Raw genomic sequence first — 23,809 nt, 5'->3', positions numbered from 1 at the left:
GGAGAGTCGGGGGAAGCCTGGAAAGAAATTAAGAATAATGTCGAAAGTGCTAGTGCGGAAGCGCGGGACGCGAGGGGCGGGGCATGCGTGGGACAAAGGGAAGCGTCGCCGGAGCTGCGGGCGCTTTTTCTGCCTGCGGGTGAGTGTTTCCAACTGGGCCTGACCGGGTCGGGAGGGTGACTTAGTCGCGGTCTCTCCGCCTGGCTGCCACTCTGAGTTCTCGAGAGTTGCTGGGTTTTCAGGCTTGGCTGCGGGGCCGGCGCTCTGGGCCAATTGTCGGCTCCTTAAGGCCTACCGGAGCAAGGATGCGAGTTCCGTTCGGGGCTTCTCCTCGGCGATAAAATTTGCCCCTTCCACTGACTCCCCAAACTTGATCCAAGCATCTATGCGTACCCGCCCCACCCCGCTGTTTCCCCGCCTTTAATTAAGTAGCTGGTAAAGTGCATCCTTCCCGGCAGACGGAAAGGGAACGACCTCGGGGGCAAGTCAAGCCCTTGTTCCTCAGCCCCAGGAAGGCGGCCCCGCTTGGTTCGGGCGCGACAGGACTCACCGTGGTGTGACTTGGAGTGAAGTGCGAAAGCTGGGAAACAGTTTGGCCTGGTTTGAAACCAACTCACCCTTCCTGGCTTGGTAGCTTTAGAGAAGTTACCTAAACTCGCCGAGCCTTTTTTCATCTGTAAAATAGACATAGCAGTACATAGCTTGCAGAATAGCTGTGACTGTTGAAGGAGGTAGTATAGGTAATAAGCCTGCCCCCATATAAGACGTCCATTCCAAAAACACTGTATACAGGGAGCTTGTGGCAGTTATTCTCAGGGCTTCTCACAAGGCCTCCTGGGTGTTGACAGCTCCCTGAATGAGAGCAGGAAGGAAGTTTGCACCCGAGTCAGCAAGTTCAGCCTTTTTTTAAGAGGAGAAGGAAGGGAACCAGGTTGGGCCATTCAATGTGTGTTTCTGTCTACACCAGGCCTCTTATTTCTTATACTCCAGGAAATTCCCCTAAAATGAAAAATAAGACCAATCATCATGTTTGTTTCACATGTTGGATGAAAATACCAAGTGGTCATAGAATTTGCTATGCCTTTTTTTTCTAAAAATGAATTTTTGTCTCTGTACTACACAATTTGTGATGTATGTTGATGTAAGGAACAAGCTCATGTGAGCATGGTCATGTGAGCTGGTAATACTAGGACCAAATTTTTTAAGAATCAAGCCAAGTACTAGGCATGTAACATGAATTAGATGGTCCCTGTTCCCAAGCAGCACACAATCTATCCATATTGACAGGTAAAAATATGATATAATAAACAAACAATCGATAGATCTTTGTAAGTTGAATACAGATAAGGGAGCAATTAATTCAGCCCAGGTCTTTCATCAAGAAAACCTCAATGAGTACATAAATTTTGAAATGGGTTGTGAAGGTTGTGAAGAGTTTTTCAGGTAGACTCAAAATTAACTCCCAGTTCTGAAGCTATTTACCACTATAAGAGAATGTTAAGCCTCATTTTTGTACCAGTTACCTTCTGCACTGCCTCCAGGAATAAAATGCTGCACTATTTTAATAGAAGTTATTTTAAAAGCACATGTATAGCCGGCTGATCAGGGAACTGTCAGTATCTAGTAGGCCCTGATAATACATCGCATTCTATTGTCATTATCTTTTTATCAGTCTGCTTAAATGTTTACATGGCAGCAGCAAATGTTTTCCATATAAAAGCTGGCTCTGTAGCATAAGAACTTGAAAGTATATGTCTACTATTACTCTTAATGTCCCCAATAATTTATTTTAGTCACAATTCTGATCAACCAAATGGTGTACAAGAACTAGTCAAATGTGCAAAAGGCTTGATTACTAGACGATAAATTTAAAGTAATTTTTACTCAGAAATACCAATTAAACAACCCTATTCTTTAGGAAAACATTCCTTTATGCTTGCTGAGTTTTGATTGTTTTTTTTTCTTTTTTTCTTTTTTTTTATTTTAGTGTCTCATATTCATTCTTAAGGAACTGAGAACTTAATCTTCCAAAATGTCAAGTAAGTTTCATTTTTATATTTATCAATCTATGTTAATAAGAGACTAATGCCCTAGCAAGTGGGAATTCCAAAATACTCTCATTTTTTTTCCCTTCAAAACAGGACCATTGGTAGTTTTGTTGCATAGTATTATATCTCAGTTGTTTACAAGAAGTTATTTATTTTCTTTCAAACAGAAAGACCATCTTATGCCCCACCTCCCACCCCAGCTCCTGCAACAGTAAGTTTTAATTTTCTTGTTAATGTAATAGCCAAGTCTGGCCTTGATACAAAAACCCAGATGTCTTCCAGTGACAGTCACTCAATCATCACAGCAACAGTATGAAAAATTCAACTAAAAAACAGCACTTCCTACTAAATAAAATAACTCTGCATCTTACCTTGAACCAATCCAAACATTTAAAGAAACATACTGCTGAAATTCTGATCTCCTATACTCAGTTTGTTTTTGTTGTTTTTTTTTAATGGGAAATAAGTGACAAGTTTAACACTTCTTTCTTATTAATCTTCATTATTAAGAGTTTTTAAAGTTGATATTGAGTGAATGCTCATTCTGGCTTTTTGTTTTTCTAAACCTAACCTTCAACTGGTTACATTTTTCTCCTTTTTTATCTATATATAATTTTCATATTAAATCAATAAAGCCTTTAGTAAATCTTTATTTTCAAGCTGTTCAAGTAAGGATTTTATTATCTGTGGGTCAGATCCTGCTATTGAATTTTATTCTACTTTATAAATAATATTTTATTGGTTTGGGTACTGATAGGTTTCAAAGTATCTAAATAATAGTTGTGAACTAGTTTTTCTCCCAGCAAGCTCTGGCCCAGCTTGGTCAGCATGTAAAATAATTGTCCAATCCACAATACAGATATAATAGTAACTGTTCAAGCCTTGCTGAAATGAATTCCTTAATTTTTTTTGTTTTTTGTTTTTTTAAATAAACAAAAACAAAGCACTGTTACATTGACCATATCCTACAAAACCAGTTCTTTAACAGCTGTTAGCCCTCCTTCCATACCCCTTATTACCTAAATTTCAGGCTAGTTTACTTTTCATTACTATGTAGGCTCTTGTGTAATTTTGTTTTTCCACTAAATAACTACTTTTATTTACTAGCCCTCAGATGTTTTAGTTACGTTTATCAACAATTTGTTTTCCCTCAGTAAGATGCTTTTAAAAAGAGATACTGTATCACGTTTTCAGTTCAGTTTATATAATATACAGTCTCTAAAGTTACTTCTGATCTTAAAATCTGGTATTTGGTTTGTTTTCTTTCTTAAATCAGTGACCATTTCTCATGACCACCTCCATGGCACTCTGCTAGTGGCTATACAGGTAGAGTTGAACAGTTGAGATTCCCGACCTCAAAGTGCTAACCATGTACTTCAGTTTTGGAAATGGTATAATTGTAATGGTTTAGTTTCAATTTTTTTTAGTTCCCTTACTTATTTTTCTTACATTATTGCCTAATAATGTTGAACAGTTATTCTAATTGTTTATGCTACCTTTGAAAGTGTCATTTTAATGTAAATTTTGCCTCTTGACAGTGTATGATATCTTGAGGACAAACTTGATTTTTTGAGATTAGAATAGCTCAAAAACTGTCCCTTTATGACTTATCAAATATAGAAAGGTATTTTTGGCCTGTCTTAAGTCACATTTCTCAACCATTATAATTTTACATTGACACACAAAATACAGAAGACTAGGGATTAGGACATCCAACAGAATGGATATTAAATGAATTATTCTCTTTCCCTTTTTTCCATTATTTCCATCACCATCACTACCACCTCCACCACCTCCGCCAATACCACCTTCACCACCACCACCCAGACGTACCACTTCAAGTAATATACACTTTGTTTGTGCCTTTGATACTTCATCTGTATTTTGCCTACTTAAATACTTAATTTGCGTCTTCTGTAACTATATAGACTAGAATTTGTTCAGTTCCCTTTTCTCCTAAAGAGTATCAATTGTTATAATATCTACTTGAATGCCTTTCTTTTGGACACCAAGCTTATGTGTAATAGCATGTTTTAGAAAATTGTGTTTATTTTGTAAAGCTACAGCTTAGTTGGGATGTATTGTTACGTATATCTCACATTATATAATTCAGGACTGATATTGTTAATTGCATGTTAAAATGAAATTACTGTTCCTTATTTTGATTGCGTTTAGTTAGGTGAAATATCCTACTTTTGGCTCTCTGCTACATTCTTTTTAAGCATTATGTCTTGATTCTCATGAACATAGATGTCATTGTATTAACCATGAGGATACTGCAGTATAAGAGCCCATTTGTGCTCGCATCAACACATTACTCAAAAAAAAACAAGAATGCTCTTCCTGCAATGAGCAGTTTTGTGTTTTGCTAGCACTATCAGGAAACAAGATAGATAAAGAAAATTTAAGCCTGTCATTTAGAAAAGTAGTTCACATTATGACAAAATGCAGAAAATGTTCATGATTGACGTGTGGAAGATGGATCAAGGAAGAAGTGGAAGTCAAAAGCCTATAAAAGAATGGGTTAAAAAGATCAGACAGTATCCCAGAATGAAATCCATGCATTTCTTCTTACAAGTCGTTGTTTTGAAATTATGTATGTGACATCCATTGAATCTGACATATATTCTTTTCTATTGACAACTCCTGGCTTCTTGATTTAAATCTCTTCTCACTTCTCACATTATGTAAAATAATTTATAATTGTCTTGAAAACAGATCCATTTCTTATTTTCATTTGTTTTAAATAGATGAATACATTGATGACATCCATATAACTGTCAAATAAATTGTTTTGTTTTCCATGTAGCGTATACAGACTTCTAGGTTATCATACTTCAAGCCTTCCCATCTCAAGTATCATATATTGTTGAGTTGTTTTTTCATATTGTTGACCATAAAGTAATCCTGAATGTTTGAGTCATTTTAGTATATTGCTTATCTCAAAAAACAAGCACACACATTCACACTCATGCAAATGTCCTTCACCCCTGCAAAAAGAAAAAAAAACACTTGCAGACAGGTTTCTCAGTGTAAAAAAGTATAATTTTCTCAATGAAAGAAAAAGTACAATTACAACACATCATTGCTTGTTTAAGTTTGGGTTGCTTTTGCATGCCATATGCAGATCATTTTTCATTTCTGTGTTTTCCTCGTTTGAGCTCATTTCTCATTCGTGTTTTTGTCTCATTTGTTTCCATCAGCAAATGCCCAGCACACCAGGGTTTGTGGGATACAATCCATACAGTCATCTCGCCTACAACAACTACAGGCTGGGAGGGAACCCGGGCACCAACAGCCGGGTCACGGTAGGAGAATCAACTATTACAGCATCCGGCAAACAACTGGAATTGATCAGAAATGGCTTCAGAGTTAGGTCCTTTTGAATCATAAGCACAGCCATTAAAAACAAATTTAAACAGCTGTTTTACTATTTTAAACATTGGTTGTGTATATCTTACACTGAAAAAAAAAAAAGATTTGGATGTGTACATTGAAATAAAGAAAAATCCATTCTGTTTGGTGGTCAGTAGAGATAAAGCCTTGTGCACTTACTGCTTATACTATATATAGATAAAGCTAGAATTTCTTTTGAGATGAAGAGCATTTTCATTTATCCAAAGTAACTAACATTAGGCTAAAGAACTCAGTTCCTTAATAAAGGCTGGCTTACAGACCTGGCTTTTTCAGGGCTGGAGAGTTTTTGACTGGCCTACCAGAAGCTTCTGTTTGAACTACTGTACATAATTATTTGTCTTTTGGATTTAATAGTTGACCTTGTAACTGAGATTCATTTCTCTCCTGTTAAAAAGACTTTTATGTCACTTCAAAGAATTGCAAAATGAAGTACCAACTAAGTACATACAAGTCAAGTAGAAGTGTATTTCTGATATGTAGGATAAAGGGACACGATGTCTTGATACTTAAGGTGTTTCATTTAAATAATTATCCTAACATAACAAAATTGAATGATGCACTATCAAACATTTTTTTTAGAATCATTTTCATCTCCATTCAGGGAAGTTTAAGTACTAAAGAAACAAAAGACCCCAAGAGAGCCTTGATTATAACTAAAAATGATTTATCAAAACTAAATAATAAATCCAGAAGCCAAATACCTACATACATACGTGTATGGTATTGGTGGGAATTTATGCAACCTATTATAGAATGCCTGTAACTTCTTAGTACCAGGTTTCTATTTGCTGAATTCTTGATAATAAGTGCCTTCAATTAATTTAAAAAAGCCCTCTCACCCTGTAGTCAGGCTAGAGCAGAAAACTTGTAACTATCAAACTGTGTGTCCGTCTTAGTAAGCATATTGCTTAACTTGAGAGGTTTTGTTTGTGTAAATTTTTCATTGTTTCTGCATAATTTGTACTTCATATGTGCCATGCATATTTCATGGTGTATCTAAAGAATTATGACAATGTGTATATGTATGCATTTCATAATGAATACTTTTTTGTGTGCATTGGTACATGTTTTTTCCTGGCCTAAATATATTATTTCTCAAGTGTAATGGGTGGCCAAGTTATTAAATAAAAAAGAACATTTTAATTTAAACAAGGAGCAGAATCTATTTTGGATCATTCATGTTAATGCAGAAAATTATTCATGGACAGTAAAGAAGAGAATGATCAAATTTAATAGCTGTATACAGTCAGCTCTTGATTATCTATGTCAATGGAATAGAAATGGTAGTATCTGTTAAAATGAGAATAATTTGGTTTTGGTTTTGGCTTTGTGTAAGTATCATGTTCTTAACTTGGACATATCTGTGGGAATTTTGTTAATAAATGGAGATCATTCAGAAAGTGAATTCCCAGAAAGTGAGAGCACTTGGAATGGGCTCTAGCTTCAGAATAGACTAATATAGGAAGGCTGTTGGGCATGGAAAATTGTTGTTCTGATTCCTTACAGTCTTGTTCTTTATATTATTTCCTTCTCAGACTGAAGTACGATCAAACTGTTGTTTAGACTTAAAACATCAAGGACCAAAAAAATGTGGAAAGTTTTAGCAATCTAATTTTAGTCATGTTAGGATTCAGTTTTTATATCAGATTTTGACCTGTATAAAAGTGTTTTACTTTAAGATGACCCCAAATATGTGTTAGTATTATTTTTATTTTTTTCTCTTATTTAGTATTGTCTTAGTCAGTGATTTGAAAGGATGATTCTGCGAGGCCCTATCGAGTAGTTTTCTGTAGGCTTCACAAAATATGGAATTTCCTTGGTGACTCCAGTACACTTGGATGGTTTTCATACAATAAACACTCTATATATAGCATTTTGAAACCTTTTAGAGTTGTTATGGTAGCTGTGAGATGAAATTCATGCTTAATTAATTCTTTATCAAGGTAATTAACATTTTCTTAAGTACAAGGTGTGAAAAGAGATTGAGACAAGATGTTAAAAAACACTTTATTTTAGTGAAAATTTCATCTCAAAATAAAACCCTTAAATAAAGACCCTACCAGACAAACAACCAAGAATTGAGAAAACAACAAAAAACTCTGACTAGCCAAGATAGATTTCGCAAAATCATGGACTTTATACCCCTAGGACCTTACTTTTATGTAAGCACAGTTTTGAGAAGCATAATTACTTTTTTCCTCTAACTTACTACGAATGGGAAGCAGAAAATTGATAAAAGGGAGAATTGCTGTTAGGGGCAGGTTTCCTAATAACAATAAGAATCATTAACACCAACAAGGAAAGAACCTACTAGGACAGGAAAGCATAATCACTGGACTAAAAGTGGTTATGCTCTTGTAAAGAGGACAAAAGTTTTCATAACTCATTCCAGAAGATTACATACAGCACCTAAAATATTGGATGTTTCTAATTGACTCTTGCTTATCAAGAAAAGGTTAAAGTGTATTCAGTTTGTTGTGGGTTTTTGTTTTTGTTTTTGTTTTTAAAGTAATGTATAAGACTTTAGTTTACTGAAAACCGCTGGAATTTAACTTGTTATTGTTCTGGGTGTTTTGGATTGTTTGTATTGTTTGTAAATTAAAGAAAACATGGCTTCAAAATGCAGATGATTTGTATACCTTACTCTGGGAGCAAGGAGAAGGAATAAGCAAAGCTATTAGTTACAAAATGCAGTTCTTTGAAAAATAGAACAAATATTACTGTATTTTGTTTTTAAAATATTTTAGTTATCACTTAAAGCTTGAAAGCATAGGCATTTTAGAATTCTCTTTACTTTTTAAGAATGGTTTACCACCATCAAGTATTGACACAATTACAAATTTATTTGTAACCTACTTCATGGATGCTGAAGGTTCGTGTTGGATATGAATCACTGACTTTTTTTTTTTAAAGATTTATTTTTTATTTATTTCTCTTCCCTTCCCTCCCCCCCCCCATTCCCTCACCCCACCCCACCCCCACCCTCGTTGTCTGCTCTCTGTGTCCATTCACTGTGTGTTCTCTGTCCACTTGTATTCTTGTCAGTGGCACTAGGAATCTCTTTTTGTTGCATCATCTTGCTGCATCTGTCAGCTCTCCATGTGTGCGGCCCCACTCCTGGGCAGGCTGCGCTTTTTTCATACAGGGCGGATCTCCTTGCAGAGTGCATTCCTTGCACATGGAGCTCCCCTACGTGGCACGGTACTCCTTGCGCACATCAGCACTGCACATGAGGCAGCTCACCACACGGGTCAGGAGGCCCTGGGTTTGAACCCTGGACCTCCCATATGGTAGGCAGACGTTCTGTCAGTTGAGCAAACCCGCTTCCCATGAATCGTTGACTTTTGTCTTCTTTCTTTTCTCTGGTTCATTACATAAGGTTTGCCTTGTACGAATTCCCCATTCCCTTAAAAGAATTCCTATGAATGCTAATAGAGAGTTCCCTTTATTGGCTGGTTATAACACCACCGTTTCCATCTCCCATGCAGCTAAAAAGCAGGATTTGTCTGCAGTGGCACCAGGATGAGATGTAAAGATGCATAGAAGGAATAGAAAGATAAAATATTGCTTCAGAGGTTAAATGCTTTCTAATAACTTCTTGTATGAAGCAGCAGAGTTTTGTACTGTATATAGGGAAGATGGGAGACCCTAGCAGGGAAAGATGCATTGCTGTACCACAGTAGAAAGGGGTGCACACAGATTAATCCTTGAGCCCTTGGTTGGAAAATAAAGTTATGATTAGGGTCTCAGCCCAGAATGGAGGAGTGTCCTTAGGATTTTGCCACAGCTGCAACAGAAGGGCAAGGGAACAAAGTACCACTTCAGTTTTCTCATGAGAATTTGACCAATCCCTGTCTTTAGATAAATAAAGCCAGCCCCTCTGCCAGCCCGGCAGAGACAGTCACTATCAGGAGCCCTCTGGAAATTTGGGGAAAATAAGTATGATTCAGCTATGATATTTCTTGTTCTGGGTCCTTGATCAAATGCAGTCGTGTATGTTCAAATGAGACTAAGAGGTTCAGAAATAGACCCTCTGGATTGGTGTTATCTGGGGTATCTACCAGAATATATCTGATATCTCTTGCCTAGATATTAGCTCATAGAAAGAACCAATTTCTTATCTTTCTCTTTTCCTACTTTTTTTTTGTTCTCACCCACTTTTTTCTTTATGATTTTTAAAAATATTTTTGTTTCACCTCCCCTGCCTTTTCTTCTGTCTTCCTTTTCTTGTACATCTCATCTTTACTTTCTCTTATGTTTTCTTCAGAAAATAAAAAGAAAAATTTTATGGGATGGAGCATCTTAATCCTCCATACAATCCTTCAAAATTAACTTCATCAGGCCACATATATGCCACTTCTCTATTCCTGGGAAACTTGTTCACTCCTACACTGTGCTTAGAACTAAGGACAAAGAAAGGCCATGACCTTTAGATCGCACTTCTTAATCCCCTTATAAGAAAACCACAAGATATGATATAGAACCTAAGAGAAATAAAATCTGTAGTTATTTAGTCATAATAAAGGGGATTAGAAAGTTTTGTTTTTGTTGTTTTCATTTTTGAACCAGGGAGTTATTTTTTGTGTTGTGGTTGTTTATGTGGGGGTGCATTCCTAGAATAGTAAAAACATACAAAGTCCTCTGTAGACAGTGAGTGTGGTAAGTGCTGAAGAGGCTCAGATTCTGGTGCGGATAATCAAGTGTTGACTGTATGTTTAGTGGTATATTAAATAAAATTAAAGTGTGCCAGGAAATGTCCTAAATGTGAGCTGTTTGATATATAACCATATATATTTAATGTATGGATTATTATATAATGTTTTATTGTCCTACAGCCAGGTTGTCAAAGCAGTGGCAGTAAACTGCTATGTAAAACATTCTTTGAATTATGTGCTTACAGTCTTTTTTTTCTTTTGATGTGAACATTTCTGAATTTTCAGTGATAGCCATTTTCAGTGGAGATAATAAAAGAATCTTGTACCCATGGACGAGTAGAAGAAAGACGCATTAAAATTTTTTAAGGGACTCTCTTTTCAGTTTGCTGGTGAACTCCTTGCAATTGAATAATGAATGTGTTTAACTCTTTTGTAGGCATCCTCTGGTATTACGATTCCAAAACCCCCAAAGCCACCAGATAAGCCGCTGATGCCCTACATGAGGTACAGCAGAAAGGTAGGCACCCAGGAGCTGGCAAGGAGTTAGAAATGTTGTCTTTGCTTCTTTTTTACATCAAATTTTAGATTGGCTTAGCCAGCATTTCAGTGCATATTTAGGGGGTAAAGGATAAAGAGTTGCAATTTTTAAAGAGATTAGTTCTGATTTCAAATTTTCAGAACAAAATTCCAGCAAGAGGAAAATGATCAAATAAACTGTCAAAATCCTTAAGACAGGCTACGTAGCCATTAGAGTAGTCTTTTGAAGAATATTTAGTGACATGGGGAAAATGCTGTGTAAAAAAGGGATACAAGGCTACATACATTGATATCTTATTTTTATAAAAATAATAGCAATCACATGTTAGTTTGCGGGGGGGGGGGAGTCTGGAAGACAATGATTGTCTCTGAGTAATGATATTATGGTAATTTTTTATTTTCTTTCTATTTTCTTGAATTTTCCTTTTTTAAATGTTGATTACTCTTAAAAGGTATAGCTAATATTTGTATTAAAGACAACAGCTTTTCAATTATTTAACCATTATTTAGAAAATTTTAAATTTTTTTATCATAGTATATATTTGATGATACAATGTATTGTATAATTCAGATTAATCACTTCTAAATTCATATGAACTTTTAGAAAGACATAGACTATATTTTTTTGAGTAAACTCACCTTCAGTGTCTACAGTGATTGGTAATATTCTTGGCCTATTAAGTTGAAGTACTTATGAATGAAATGACATGGTATCTGAGATCTGCTTTAAAATAATCTACCAGGGATATAGATGAAACAAAATTATCCAAGTGTTGAAATTGTTGAAGCAGGGTGATAGGTAAATGCAGATTCATTATACTATTCTATTTGAAAATTTCCGTAATAAAAAATATTTTTAAAGGTCTGTGTTTTTTTGTGTGATCTATTTATCTTTTTTTTTTTTAAGACAATCAGTCAATCAATAAATAAATAAATGGTCTGTGTTTTGAGCCATCAGTGATATTGAAATTTCACCTGTTTCCTTTTTAAGGTCTGGGATCAAGTAAAGGCTTCTAACCCTGACCTAAAGTTGTGGGAGATTGGCAAGATTATTGGTGGCATGTGGCGAGATCTCACTGATGAAGAGAAACAAGAATATTTAAACGAATACGAAGCAGAAAAGGTAGGATGAGGGACTACAGTGAGATGGATACAATGTAAAGTACATAAACATTTGCATATTTTTATAAAAGAAATGTAAGATTTGATCAGAAAGCCAACACTGGATTGAGGCACTGTATGCCTTGGTCAAGTCACTTAATATCTCTAGACCTCAGATTTCTTATCTGTAAAAAGGAGGTAATTATCACAGTACCCTACTTATTTTAATATCTGTTAGAATTCAAATGAAATAATACGGGTATATACAGTACAACTTGCAAAATATTAATTATAAAACCAAAAACATTTTAATTTCAGATAGAATACAATGAATCTATGAAGGCCTATCATAATTCCCCTGCATACCTTGCTTATATAAATGCAAAAAGTCGTGCAGAAGCTGCTTTAGAGGAAGAAAGTCGACAGAGACAGTCTCGCATGGAGAAAGGAGAACCTTACATGAGCATTCAGCCTGCTGAAGATCCAGATGGTAAAAAGAAAAGGGGAGGGGAGCAGTTTGTTTGTACATTCTCTGAAGGTTAAAACATGAGAAACCTCTTAGGTTAAATATAAATTTTCATTTCCTGTCTTAACTTCCAAATCAGAAAAAACATAATGTAAATGCCATTTCAAATCATGATTAAGTATTTTCAATGATATTTGTACATAGATTCCCCACAAGAAAAAAAGATAACTTTTTAGTGCAGGAAACACCAAATCGCATTTATTGTTTTTCAAGATCTTTGTATTCAGAACACCTGAAAGATTTTTGAGTCATAGTTGGGATTTTGCCTTAACTGCTTATAAAAAGTTAAATGCCTTCAGGTTATATCATATTTTCTTGTTGGTTCACTAAATTTGCTGAATTAAAATCTCTTAAGGGAGAAAGTTAATGAGTGGGTAGAAGCATTATGAAATTTCCATTCCAGTTAATTCAGAAATCCAACTAGAATTTATAAATATAGCTCATGATAATCCCTCGTAAGGGCACACACATACAAATTTTATGCACACAACAAACATATATACATATTTCTTAAACAAAGAAAATACCCCTATAAACAGCAGAGCTTCTTAATGGATATTCTGTACATAGTTTGCAGGTGTGCAGATTGCTCCCTTGGTCCTCCAGAGGCTGGCAGGGTATGGAACTGCAAGGAGCCCCAGGACCAGCTGTCTCCAGCTATGAGGACATTCATCCATAAATCTAGCATGCTGTACAAACATTAATATTTCCTCTGTGTGCTTCTGTGATGTAGAAAAGCAGCAAAAACATTAAGAAAATAATTTAAGATCCCTTATTAAAGTAGCAGTAACAAAGCAGCTTGTAAGAACTTAAAAGATAGTAGGGTTGAGAGAGGAGAGGAAGTAGTAATATCACCTAAAAACATGAATAAACTGATATACTTTTAAAAGGTGGGAATAACGAAATTGATTTAGGAAGAATGGGCTGGGATATTGACATATATTCTCATAAATACAGAAAATAAAATATAGTAAGTATAGAGAATAGAATATGGGACAAAAACAATATTAAAATCAACAGTGCTAAAGCAAAAGCAAATCTAAATTACCGCTAATTACCCAAATGGGATGATGAATGCAAAAATATATACAGGCGGTGGAATTGGCCCAGTGGTTAGGGCATCTGTCTACCACATGGGAGGTCCGAGGTTCAAACCCCGGGCCTCCTTGACCCATGTGGAGCTGGCCCATGCACAGTGCTGATGTGCGCAAGGAGTGCCGTGCCTTGCAGGGGTGTCCCCGCGTAGGGGAGCCCCACACGCAAGGAGTGCACCCCATAAGGAGAGCCACCCAGCGCAAAAGAAAGTGCAGCCTGCCCAGGAATGGCGCCGCACACACGGAGAGCTGACACCACAAGATGACGCAACAAAAAGAAATACAGATTCCCATGCTACTGACAACAACAGAAGCAGACAAAGATGCAGCAAATAGATACAGAGAACAGACGACCAGGGTGGGGGGAAAGGGGAGAGAAATCAATAAATAAATCTTTAAAATATATATATATATATATATACATATACACACAGAACTAAAACATAGAAGAAGATATGGTCTTTTTTTTTTTTTTAACATTTTTTATTTATTTCTCTCCCCTTCCTCACCCCTCTCAGTTGTCTCCTCTCTGTCCATTTCCTGTGTGTTCTTCTGTGTCCACTTGTATTCTTGTCAGCAGCATCAGGAATCTATCTTTTTGTTGCGTCATCTTGCTGCACCAGCTCTCCGTGTGTGTGGCACCACTCCTGGGCAGGCTGCACTTTTTTCATGCGGGGCAGCTTTCCTTACGGGGCACACTCCTTGTGCTTTGGGCTTCCCTACATGGGGGACACCCCTGCATGGCACAGCACTACTCGTGCACATCAGCACTGGGTGTGGGCCAGCTCACCACACGGGTCAGGAGGCCCTGGGTTTGAACCCTGGACCTCCATGTGGTAGGCAAACGCTCTTATCAGTTGAGCCAAATCCGCTTCCCAAGATATGGTCTTTAAACAGTTGGGAGGATGGAGGTCAGTACAAGAGGTCACAAAGCCAGCAACATAGAGGCGACAGTGAAAAATAGTTAAAAATTTATATTAAGTGAAAGATAACAGTTTGAACATTGAGAAGGGGTGAAGAAATTCACTCAGGAAGTCTTCAAAAGAATATCCTTTTTCTCTGTCTCTCAAACTTCTTGCTATTATGTGTTTAAAGTAGATTTTTAAAGCTACTAGTACTAAAGAACAGGTAATAATTAAGATGCCAGGGTGAAATGACTTTAGACCTTGGACTTCATCCCTCAGAATTGATTGGAAAGAGGAAGATTTGGCAGGTGGAAATATACATAAAACCAAGAAAAGGTGGCATCTCTACCAGTATACAATAGCTGCTAACCTCTTTAACAGAAAAAGACTGTTAGAAGATCTACAAGGCATATCAGTTATCCACACACAAGACAGTAAAGGCTTTCTTTTTTTTAATATATTTTTTATTTATTTTTAAAAGACAGATCACACAAAATGTTACATTAAAAATTATAGGAGGTTCACATATACCCCACTCCCCACACCCCACACTTTTCCCACATCAACAACTTCTTAGTGTGGTACATTCATTGCATTTGAGGAATACATTTTGGAGCACTGCTACACAGTATGGATTATAGTTTACATTGTAGTTTACTTTCTTTCCCAGTCCATTCAGTGGGTTATGGCAGGATATATAATGTCCTGCATCTGTCCCAACAATATCGTTCAGGACAACTCCAAGTCCCAAAAATGCGCCCATATCACACCTTTTCTCCCTGCATTCAGCAGCTCCCTTGGCCACTATTTCCACATCAATGATATAATCTCCATTGCTAGAGTCAACAATAATCTTACAGTAGAATACCAGTAAGTCCACTCTAATCCATATTTTGTTTCTTCATCCTGAGGATCCTGGGATGTGAATGCTTTCTTTTAATGATACTTTGGAATATTCATTAAGATAAAGTGAACAGCTGGTGAATAATACTTAAAGTTATTAGTAAATAATAACTAAAGAAGAGAGGAAAAAATATTGAAACAACTGGAGTGCAAAGGACTTTCCCTACCCATGGTTAACATTAGAGCCACAGAAATGAAAGAAGAAATAACAAATCAATATTCTTTGTCATAAAAGAGAATAACAACAAAAAAATACTTTAGAGCAATGGAGGTAGCACAAATGTACCATATATAACCTCAAATATGAATGTGAAAAACCCTTAAAAAGTAAAAAGGTCTCCTTTTTTTAGAAAAAACCTTTATCTCTTTCTCAGTAATTTTCATTTTAGAAATATTATATCCTAAAGAAATTACCCAAAAGGAAACAAAAAGTAATTTTTTCAACAGGCTCTGGTGTTTATGATAATGAGAGATTTAGGAACTGCTTAAATACCAAATAGTACATGAGGTACTAAACTATGACATAGCAGCACAGTGCAGGCTACTGTATCAAGGTTTCCTAAAGTGGGGCCCCCCACCTCTGGGGGACACTAAGATAATTAGGTGGTACTTAGAGGAACTTCTGTTTTAATGTGTATTGCTTAAGAAGAAGCTTTTTTTTTTTTTAAATGAGTCAATTTAAAGGAAAATATTAAGTCAATGATAATACAGGCCGTTAGCAGGTATGTCATAAATTGTGAAGATGATAAAGCAAAGGCTGAGCTTAAGGATAGTTGTATAGTTCTTCATACAGATCCATATGATAGGTGTATGAACTTTCGTGGAGGAAAACAACATAATACCATTACACCCTGACAACTGTGTACTATGAGTCGACAAAAATTGAAAGGAAATTTGGACTCAAATATTTTTTCCCTATAATACTACTTTAGCCCTTAATAATTTTTTTAATCTCAGAAAATGGTTTGGGAGACTGAATATTGCTAGAGATAATATCCCTCTGCAGTGATAAGTCAGTTTTACAAATGTTCATTTTCATTATTTTAATATTGAAGTGCTCAGTGACAAGGCACCACTCAGTTCATATTTATTCATAGGTTGTTAAATGCTTTAAATTACTACCAAGAGGCTGAAACATTCAACAGAATTTCACTTACTGCTATCACATGCAGGCTTCACTTTGATTCCCAGGCCAGAAGACCCATAGTTATAACTCATTTGTGTTTCACCCAAATCTTTCTCAGGCACACATCATCACTTAAAGATATCATGAGAAAAACCTGCACTTTGACCAGTGAACACATTATGTCCTGTGTATGGTTTTATCAGGTGGCCTTTCTATGTTTTTTATCAACCAACTGCTCCAGTGCTCCTATGGTACCTGTCAGGCCCACTTTTTAGGCCAGCACCTTGGTAATTAATTGTTAACATTATTACCTTCTCTTGTTTATGGTTACTGATGACCTAATTTCCAAATCATTTTGTTTATTGCAGATTATGATGATGGCTTTTCAATGAAGCATACAGCCACCGCCCGTTTCCAGAGAAACCACCGCCTCATCAGTGAAATCCTTAGTGAGAGTGTGGTGCCAGACGTTCGGTCAGTTGTCACAACAGCTAGAATGCAGGTCCTCAAAAGACAGGTCCAGTCCTTAATGGTTCATCAGGTAAAGTTACAAAACATCTGTAAAAATAAAAAGGGACTGTGCCACAGATCCCAGGTGACCTGATTCTGTACCATACATGCATGTGCATGTTAAATATTTCTGTGTTCGGTCTACTCTGTTCTGATTCAGGGAAGAGTTTTAAGGGAGTGGGCCTTTCCCAAGGACTTAATAAGTTTGTCATTAACATTGTAATGTAGAGGCTTATGATGGAAATTATATCAGTTAAGAAGCATATCTTAACCTAAGAGCTGAGGCATCTTATCAGTCTTTACTGCTTTACTAATGTTTTCTTCCCATAAATTGCTCACGCTTGAAACAGTACTCTATAACATATACTTATTAATCATTATATACTCATTTCTTTATCCTCCATTTTCTATTTTTAAAATCTTAGCTGAACACATTGTGTAATAAATTATTTAAATTAAAAACTTAAACATGTATTTGCCACAAATGAAAGTATGGACTATCAAAAAATGACATACTTTTCTGTCTTTGGCATTTGCTTTAGAGAAAGTAATTCCATGATTATAAATCCTGTTCATATATTTTATGTTTTACAGCGAAAACTAGAAGCTGAACTTCTTCAAATAGAGGAGCGACACCAGGAAAAGAAGAGGAAATTCCTGGAAAGCACAGATTCATTTAACAATGAACTTAAAAGGGTATCAACTTTAATGTGTTGTGTGCTTTTTTTACTATGTTACTTTATTATTCTTGTTCTTTTTTAAAAAATAGCATTGTGATTGAATGTTACTTTAAAACAGAGTAACATTTGCTACAGCCTGTTCAGATCTTTGCTTTGTAGAAGTATTCCCATTTTTTTTCTGGCAAAATTGCAATAGATCTGAACTAGCATATAATATACTAGGCCTAAAAACTCTAGGGCCCTCTCCTGTTTTAATTTAAACTCCTACAAAATCATGAATTGTTTTTATTTTATTGGGATTTAGTCATCAGATGTCTTCATGAAGTAGTTTTAGTTTGCATTTTGTATAAAAACAATTAAACCTAGTGTTTAGTAGCCTGACATATAAAATTCAAACCTTGTGTATTATCCAGTATTTTCAATATTGCATCACCAAACTTCTCTGTAATATTTGATGTCATATGGCTGCTGGGGCCATTAAGAACTTTCCTTTTCTTTCACACTGAGATTTATATAGGCACAGGAGATTCAGAGAAGACCTAGAACCAAGTTTGTTTTCTTTTTTTTTTTTCCCCAAGTTTGTTTTTTTCTCCTGTATCTATGTATATAATTTGTATGCAAGAAAACTCAGTTTTTGACACAATTTTCTGGTTCATAGATTATAAGAACAGAACATTATTAAGAGGGTTTTATTTTTCTGACTTCTAGTTGTGCGGTTTAAAGGTAGAAGTGGATATGGAGAAAATTGCAGCTGAAATTGCACAGGCAGAGGAACAGGCACGAAAAAGGCAGGAGGAAAGGGAGAAAGAGGCAGTAGAACAAGCTGAACGCAGTCAGAGCAGTATTATTCCTGAGGAAGAGCAAGCAGCTAATAAACTCGAAGAAAAGAAGGAAGATGAGAGTATTCCAATGGAGACAGGTAAGCTATCTCAGTTGACACCAAAGAGAATGTCTAGGTTTTTTACAGATGTCTTTAATTTTTTTTTTCTTTCTAAGTGTTTTTTGGAGATCACTATTAATCTTGCCTCTTGGGTAATTCTCTATATGACTATAAATTCTTTCCAAATCTTAATCTCTGTATAGTAGATTGCCTTAAAATGTTAGTTATCAGTACAAAACAGCAGTGGCGTGTTGTTTTTAGTCTTCCTATTTTGTGTCTTGTTACTCAGTGTGATTCATGTCATTTTCTGGCTTGAGAATTTAATTATGGTGTAATGGTTAAGGGCCCTGCCTCTAGAGTCAGACAGGATCGGGTCTAATCTGCTTCACCCCTTGCTAGTACTATTTTGGGTGTTATTTAGTCTCCGTTTCTTCATTTGTAAGTATTTAGTATCTGCCAAGAGTCAATTCCAAAGGGTAAGTGAGAAATGTACATAAAGCATTTAGTACTGGGTTTGATGGTATTGACTCAGTATTTTAATTTATATATTGCTATTATTTAAACAAAATGTGGTCATTGGGCTCACGATAGATCATCTTTGGTGTCCGAGGACAGGGTTCAGTGCAGTAAAATCTACAGATCAAATCCTTCCTGCCTCTTGTTTTTGTAAATAAAGTTTATTAGAACACAGCCATTTGTTTACACATTATCTCTGGCTGCTTTGGGACTACAACAATATATTGAATGGTTGCAAAAGAGACCATATGATCCATAAAGCCTAAAATATTTACAATTTAGCCCTTTAGAGGAAAACCTTTGCCAATCCCTGTGCTAGAAAAATTTTTAATTCCAGGTGTACTAATTTTCCTGATCCAAAGCATCCTTAAAGGGCAGGGAAAAAAAAAACAAACATATAAAACATACATCAAGTACTGATTAAATTGATATTCTTGAAATTTTGAAGTCACCTTCACTTCAGGCACTATTATGACTGTGAAAACACAACGAAGGTAAAAGCAGTCATGGAAAACACAAAGCCTCCCAGGACCATAATTGCTAGACATGGAAAGAACAGTGGTCATACTGGAAAATTGTTTGAGAAAGAACCTCATGCTCTTAATTTCTTAGAATAAACAGCCCAGTTTGGCTTTTAACTATCTAAAAGTATCAACCTTATGTTACTTCCACACCTGCTTTTATACTCGTTTAATCCAAAGAACTCTAGAACAGCTCTATCTAGTACAAATAAAGTGTAAGAAGTGTAATTTAAATTTTCAAGTAGCCACATTTTGAAAAAGGAAAATGAAATAGTGAAGTTAATTTTAATAATATATTTTATTTAACTCATTATATCCAAAATACTGTCTTCGCATGTAATTAACATTTTTAAAATTATTAATGAGATATTTTACATTCCTTTTTTCATACTAAATCTTCAAAATCTGGTGTATATTTTATACTTACAGCACATCTCAATTTGGAAGGCATACTTGGTCTGTATTTAGACTTCATAAAATTTATAGTTAACAAGTAGATTTGCATACCCCAAATTGTTCCGCACATACTTAAAAGTTCCTCAGTCACACTAGCCACAATTCAGGTGCTCAGTAGCTGTGTGCAGATAGCAACTGTAATATTGAACAGCACAGCTCTGGATCTGCATAATTAGAAGAGTAAATTTTTGTCTTGGAACTGACAGTGACAAATATATCATTACAGAGGAGACACACCTTGAAGAAACCACAGAAAGCCAGCAGAATGGTGAAGAAGGCACATCTACTGAGGATAAAGAGAGTGGGCAGGAGGGGGTTGACAGTATGGCCGAGGAAGGGACCAGTGATAGCAACACTGGTTCAGAGAGCAACAGTGCAACAGTGGAGGAGCCACCAACAGATCCCATACCAGAAGATGAGAAAAAAGAATAGATGTTGCCTTGTTTTATGTGTTCTAAATACTTTTTTAAATGAAATAATGTTTTTTGGAGTTTTGATGGTGTTATGTGGTTTGTGTATTAACTTTTTTCTTATCCATATCACACTACCAAAGGCTTTCGGACCATACAGCATCATGGGCCTAACGGCACAATCACCTTTCCTTAGCAGTTGTGACAAGGGCTCTTTTCTTTGGATCTTATTTTTAGCCCTCAACTGCTAAAATTTAGATTAATTGAGAAAATGCCCACCTCTTTCAGAGAATTATCCTTTGATGCTGCAGAATCTACTTACATTGCCTTCCTACAGCTCACTTGGGTGCTTACCAAAGCCATAGCTTTAATCCTTTCCAGTGCCCGTCAACAGCATCTGAAAGTCCCCTCTCCTGTTTATTTCTGCAAAGAGTAGCTTCTTGAAAATGTAATCATATACGAGTATTTGTTCACTTCCCCTTTTCTATTTTTAATCACAATGTCAGATATCAAGGGCTGTGTTAAGGAATTGAGCGTAACCCTTGGCTACACTTGGATTGGACTGGTCTAGAAATAGTGGCTGTCTCCATAGTTAGAGTAGTTACTAGTTAATGAAATAGTCATTAAAGTGAACACTGCACATGTACATTATCTATACTGCTTTTTGTTATAATTAATATAGGGTATGTTCTGGCAAATTCATCTTTATTTTACTGAAGAAAACTCCTTTTTTACCAGGTTTTCCAATGACAGAATAAACCACAAAACTTAAGGAATTGAATATTCTTGTAATGGAATAAATAACTTTGAAATGATTAGTCCATTCCAGAAGAAAAACAGCTGAGAATTAAGTTTATCCACTTAAAATTGTTTTATAATAATCAAAACATTCAAAACCTCAAGGCTCAGGATCCCACAGGTCAGAGCCAACCTTTTTGATAAACTCAGTAAAGTCTTGGAAACTAGAGGCAAGATAGTTTGTGACACGTAAGCTTCACAAAAACTAGAATAGATTTTTACTGAAAAGTGGTATATCTAATGGTATATGTTTTTAAAGATCCAAATGTAATAAAAAAAAATGGGGAAAAAAGTCTCTGTGTTTTTAATGCACTAAATAATTATATGCAAAACAATTTTGTTACTGTAGAACAATAACATTAATGTGGAGAGTGGCCACTCACAGCTGTTATAAATTTGCAAACTCAGATAGGGCCACCCAACTACATCTTTATAAACTGCTTCGTAGTAAGATCGTTGTATAAGCCACTTGTGAATATCAGCTTCCTTGCATTATAGGTATGGTGCATATGGAGGTTGGTCCTTTTTTTTTTTTTTTATGATTTTATTCATTTCTCCCCCTCCCTCATTTGCACTTGTTGTCTGCTCTCTGTCTGTTCATTGTGTACTCCCTGTGTCTGCTTGTCTTCTTTTTAGGAGGCACTGGGAATCAAACCTGGGACCTCCCATGTGGGAGGGAGACTCCCTTTTGCTTGAGCCACCTCCACTCCCTGCTTGTGCCTCCTCATTGCATCATCTTGTTGCATCAATTCACCACGCCAGATCATCATGTCAGCTGGCTGTTTTCCTCATCTTTAATAGGCACCGGCAACCGGACCTAGAGCCTCCCATGTGGTAGGCAGGCACCCAACAACTTGAGCCACATCCTCTTCCTAGAGGTTGGTCTTTGACTTCAAAAGTTTCTATATTTACATATGAGAAATAGGAAGAAAGCAACAAATTTAAATTACTGAAAAATAAATGTAAGCCTTGTGCTTACATGGAGATAACATCTCTGTGCCAGTATGACTTCATTTTTAGTGAATTCCCTGCTATTTAAGTAGCGTTCCTTCAGCTCACAGCACGTTAGTGGCTATACATGATTCCACTGGGCTGAGCTTCCTGAGAGAAGAGAAAGGAAGATTGAAGTGGGGTGAAACCACCTTGACTATTTTCCTAAATAATTTATGGAATCTTTCTCCTCTTTCCTTGTGAACCAAAGAATTAATTTACCAAATAGGTTTCTAGATGTCAGAAATTGTAGGGCTAGGGATATCAGCCACCTCATCCCTGACAAATTGGACAGCCTCTTTGATGTACTCTCTCATAGTCAGAATGGAGCAGAGAAGTTGTATAATATGGGTGGAAAACAGCAAGGTGTCAGGTTATTTACAACTTAATGGAAATCTCTAAGAGGATGGAAATAGTTCCAGTTGCTGAGCGGGAGATGGCAGTGGGAAAGCAAGTACAGCTAGATACCTAGATCAAGCCTGCCCCTAAGGCGCTAGGACAGTTAGCCCAAGAGTAAAAGCTTAGGTCAGGTGGGATCTGAGAGCTTTTAACCCTGGGGCAGGGGGGTGGTGGGGGTTGAGTTAAAATTTCTCTTTGTCAGGATGATGTATGTAGACACCACCAATGTTTAGGCTATTTCCTCGGTTTCTTTGAGGTTGTGAAATAGTGTAGAGGTCTTATTTTTTTCGTATCCTGGTAGGTTTTGGGCAAGTCATAAACTCTGAGCCTATTTCAACAATAAAATAGATCAAACTACTCAATATCTCAGTGCCCTTCCTGCTCCAGAATTAGCTATGAATTTATGCATTTATACATTATTTTGAATATGAGTGCACAAAGTTTGAGGGCTTAAATTTTAATTTGAAACAACAAAGGGGAAAGAGGGGACTTCTCCATAGTCCCCCAGTTTTCTCACAGGAATTTAAAATTTTGAATATTCTTTCCCAGTCTCAACCAACATATCCTTTGAAATGGCTCTCCTATAGTGCATGATAATTATCTGGAAAGCAGAGCTTTTGGGAGAGAGAGTAGGAGCTATCTCATATTAGCATACTATTTTGAATGTCCTATGGAAAAGATACATACTTTGATTTACTATATTTGAAAAGAGAATCTGAGATCATTTCTATCTACTCTATTGAACTTTAACTAAATCTCTCCAAATTTTTTGTGTTGATCCTTCACATTTAGATAACTTCTTTGGATTTAGACAGTTGGTGCTGACAGTGTGAAACTCCTATTGCCTGCAGTTAAATTGAAGCTTTGGTTTCCCATGTGAACAGGCAATGAAGCTAGGATTATACTTTGTTAAATCCTCATTTCAGAATTGTTCCCTTTCACCCCTAAGCACTACCGCACACAGTCTCCCCAACTAGTTTCAGCGAGTGTATGAGTTTTATCTTGTTTTTTTTTTTACCGCTGGGCAAATCTTGCTGGAACAACAACAGTTGGCTTAATGACTTGCACATTAGAGGGCTTAAAATCTTTGCAAATTAAAAAAACCCACTGTATAATAACAAAAAACAGCTCAACTTTTTAGAAGAATATGCTGAATTATAATTTGGCTTACTCTGATAATGTTTCTTTGATCAGTATGGTAAGGAAAATGCTGGCTTTAGTAGAGAAAATGAATATATTAGTAGTTACAAAACTGTTTATGTCGTAGATGTAGGTTGAAGCATATGAAATTGCCAGTATAGGTTTTTATTGACAACATGGCCATTTCACTTTGTTCA

The 23,809-nt window shown here is 36.1% G+C and overlaps 1 protein-coding gene across 5 annotated transcripts; it reads left to right on the top strand.

The window, feature by feature from the left end:
• The first annotated feature begins 60 nt into the window (after positions 1–60).
• Positions 61–20,370, top strand: SMARCE1 (SWI/SNF related BAF chromatin remodeling complex subunit E1). Of its 5 annotated transcripts, XM_071210654.1 has the most exons (12): positions 61–139; positions 1,988–2,039; positions 2,216–2,259; positions 3,325–3,374; positions 5,252–5,356; positions 10,557–10,637; positions 11,649–11,780; positions 12,077–12,248; positions 16,681–16,853; positions 17,417–17,518; positions 18,211–18,421; positions 20,102–20,370. In XM_071210654.1, coding segments are annotated over exons 3-12 (1,233 nt in total). In that variant the 5' UTR covers positions 61–139; positions 1,988–2,039; positions 2,216–2,258; the 3' UTR covers positions 20,308–20,370. The 5 variants fall into 5 exon arrangements, with proteins under 5 accessions (XP_071066755.1, XP_004450162.1, XP_058140213.1 ...); XM_004450105.4 differs by lacking the exon at positions 3,325–3,374; XM_058284230.1 differs by lacking the exon at positions 3,325–3,374 and having other exon boundaries at positions 5,252–5,419.
• The last annotated feature ends 3,439 nt before the right edge of the window (positions 20,371–23,809 follow it).

Source organism: Dasypus novemcinctus, chromosome 21, assembly GCF_030445035.2.
Source record: "Dasypus novemcinctus isolate mDasNov1 chromosome 21, mDasNov1.1.hap2, whole genome shotgun sequence".
Taxonomy (NCBI): Eukaryota; Metazoa; Chordata; class Mammalia; order Cingulata; family Dasypodidae; genus Dasypus; species Dasypus novemcinctus.
This window is presented reverse-complemented; position numbering and strand designations above follow the sequence as displayed.

Bases quoted from the DNA above. Each gene is read 5' to 3' on its own strand.
- SMARCE1 (XM_058284230.1), top strand. The intron at 11,781-12,076 runs GTAGGATGAGGG...TTTTAATTTCAG, and splicing joins ACGAATACGAAGCAGAAAAG to ATAGAATACAATGAATCTAT. The intron at 17,519-18,210 runs GTATCAACTTTA...TCTGACTTCTAG, and splicing joins TTAACAATGAACTTAAAAGG to TTGTGCGGTTTAAAGGTAGA.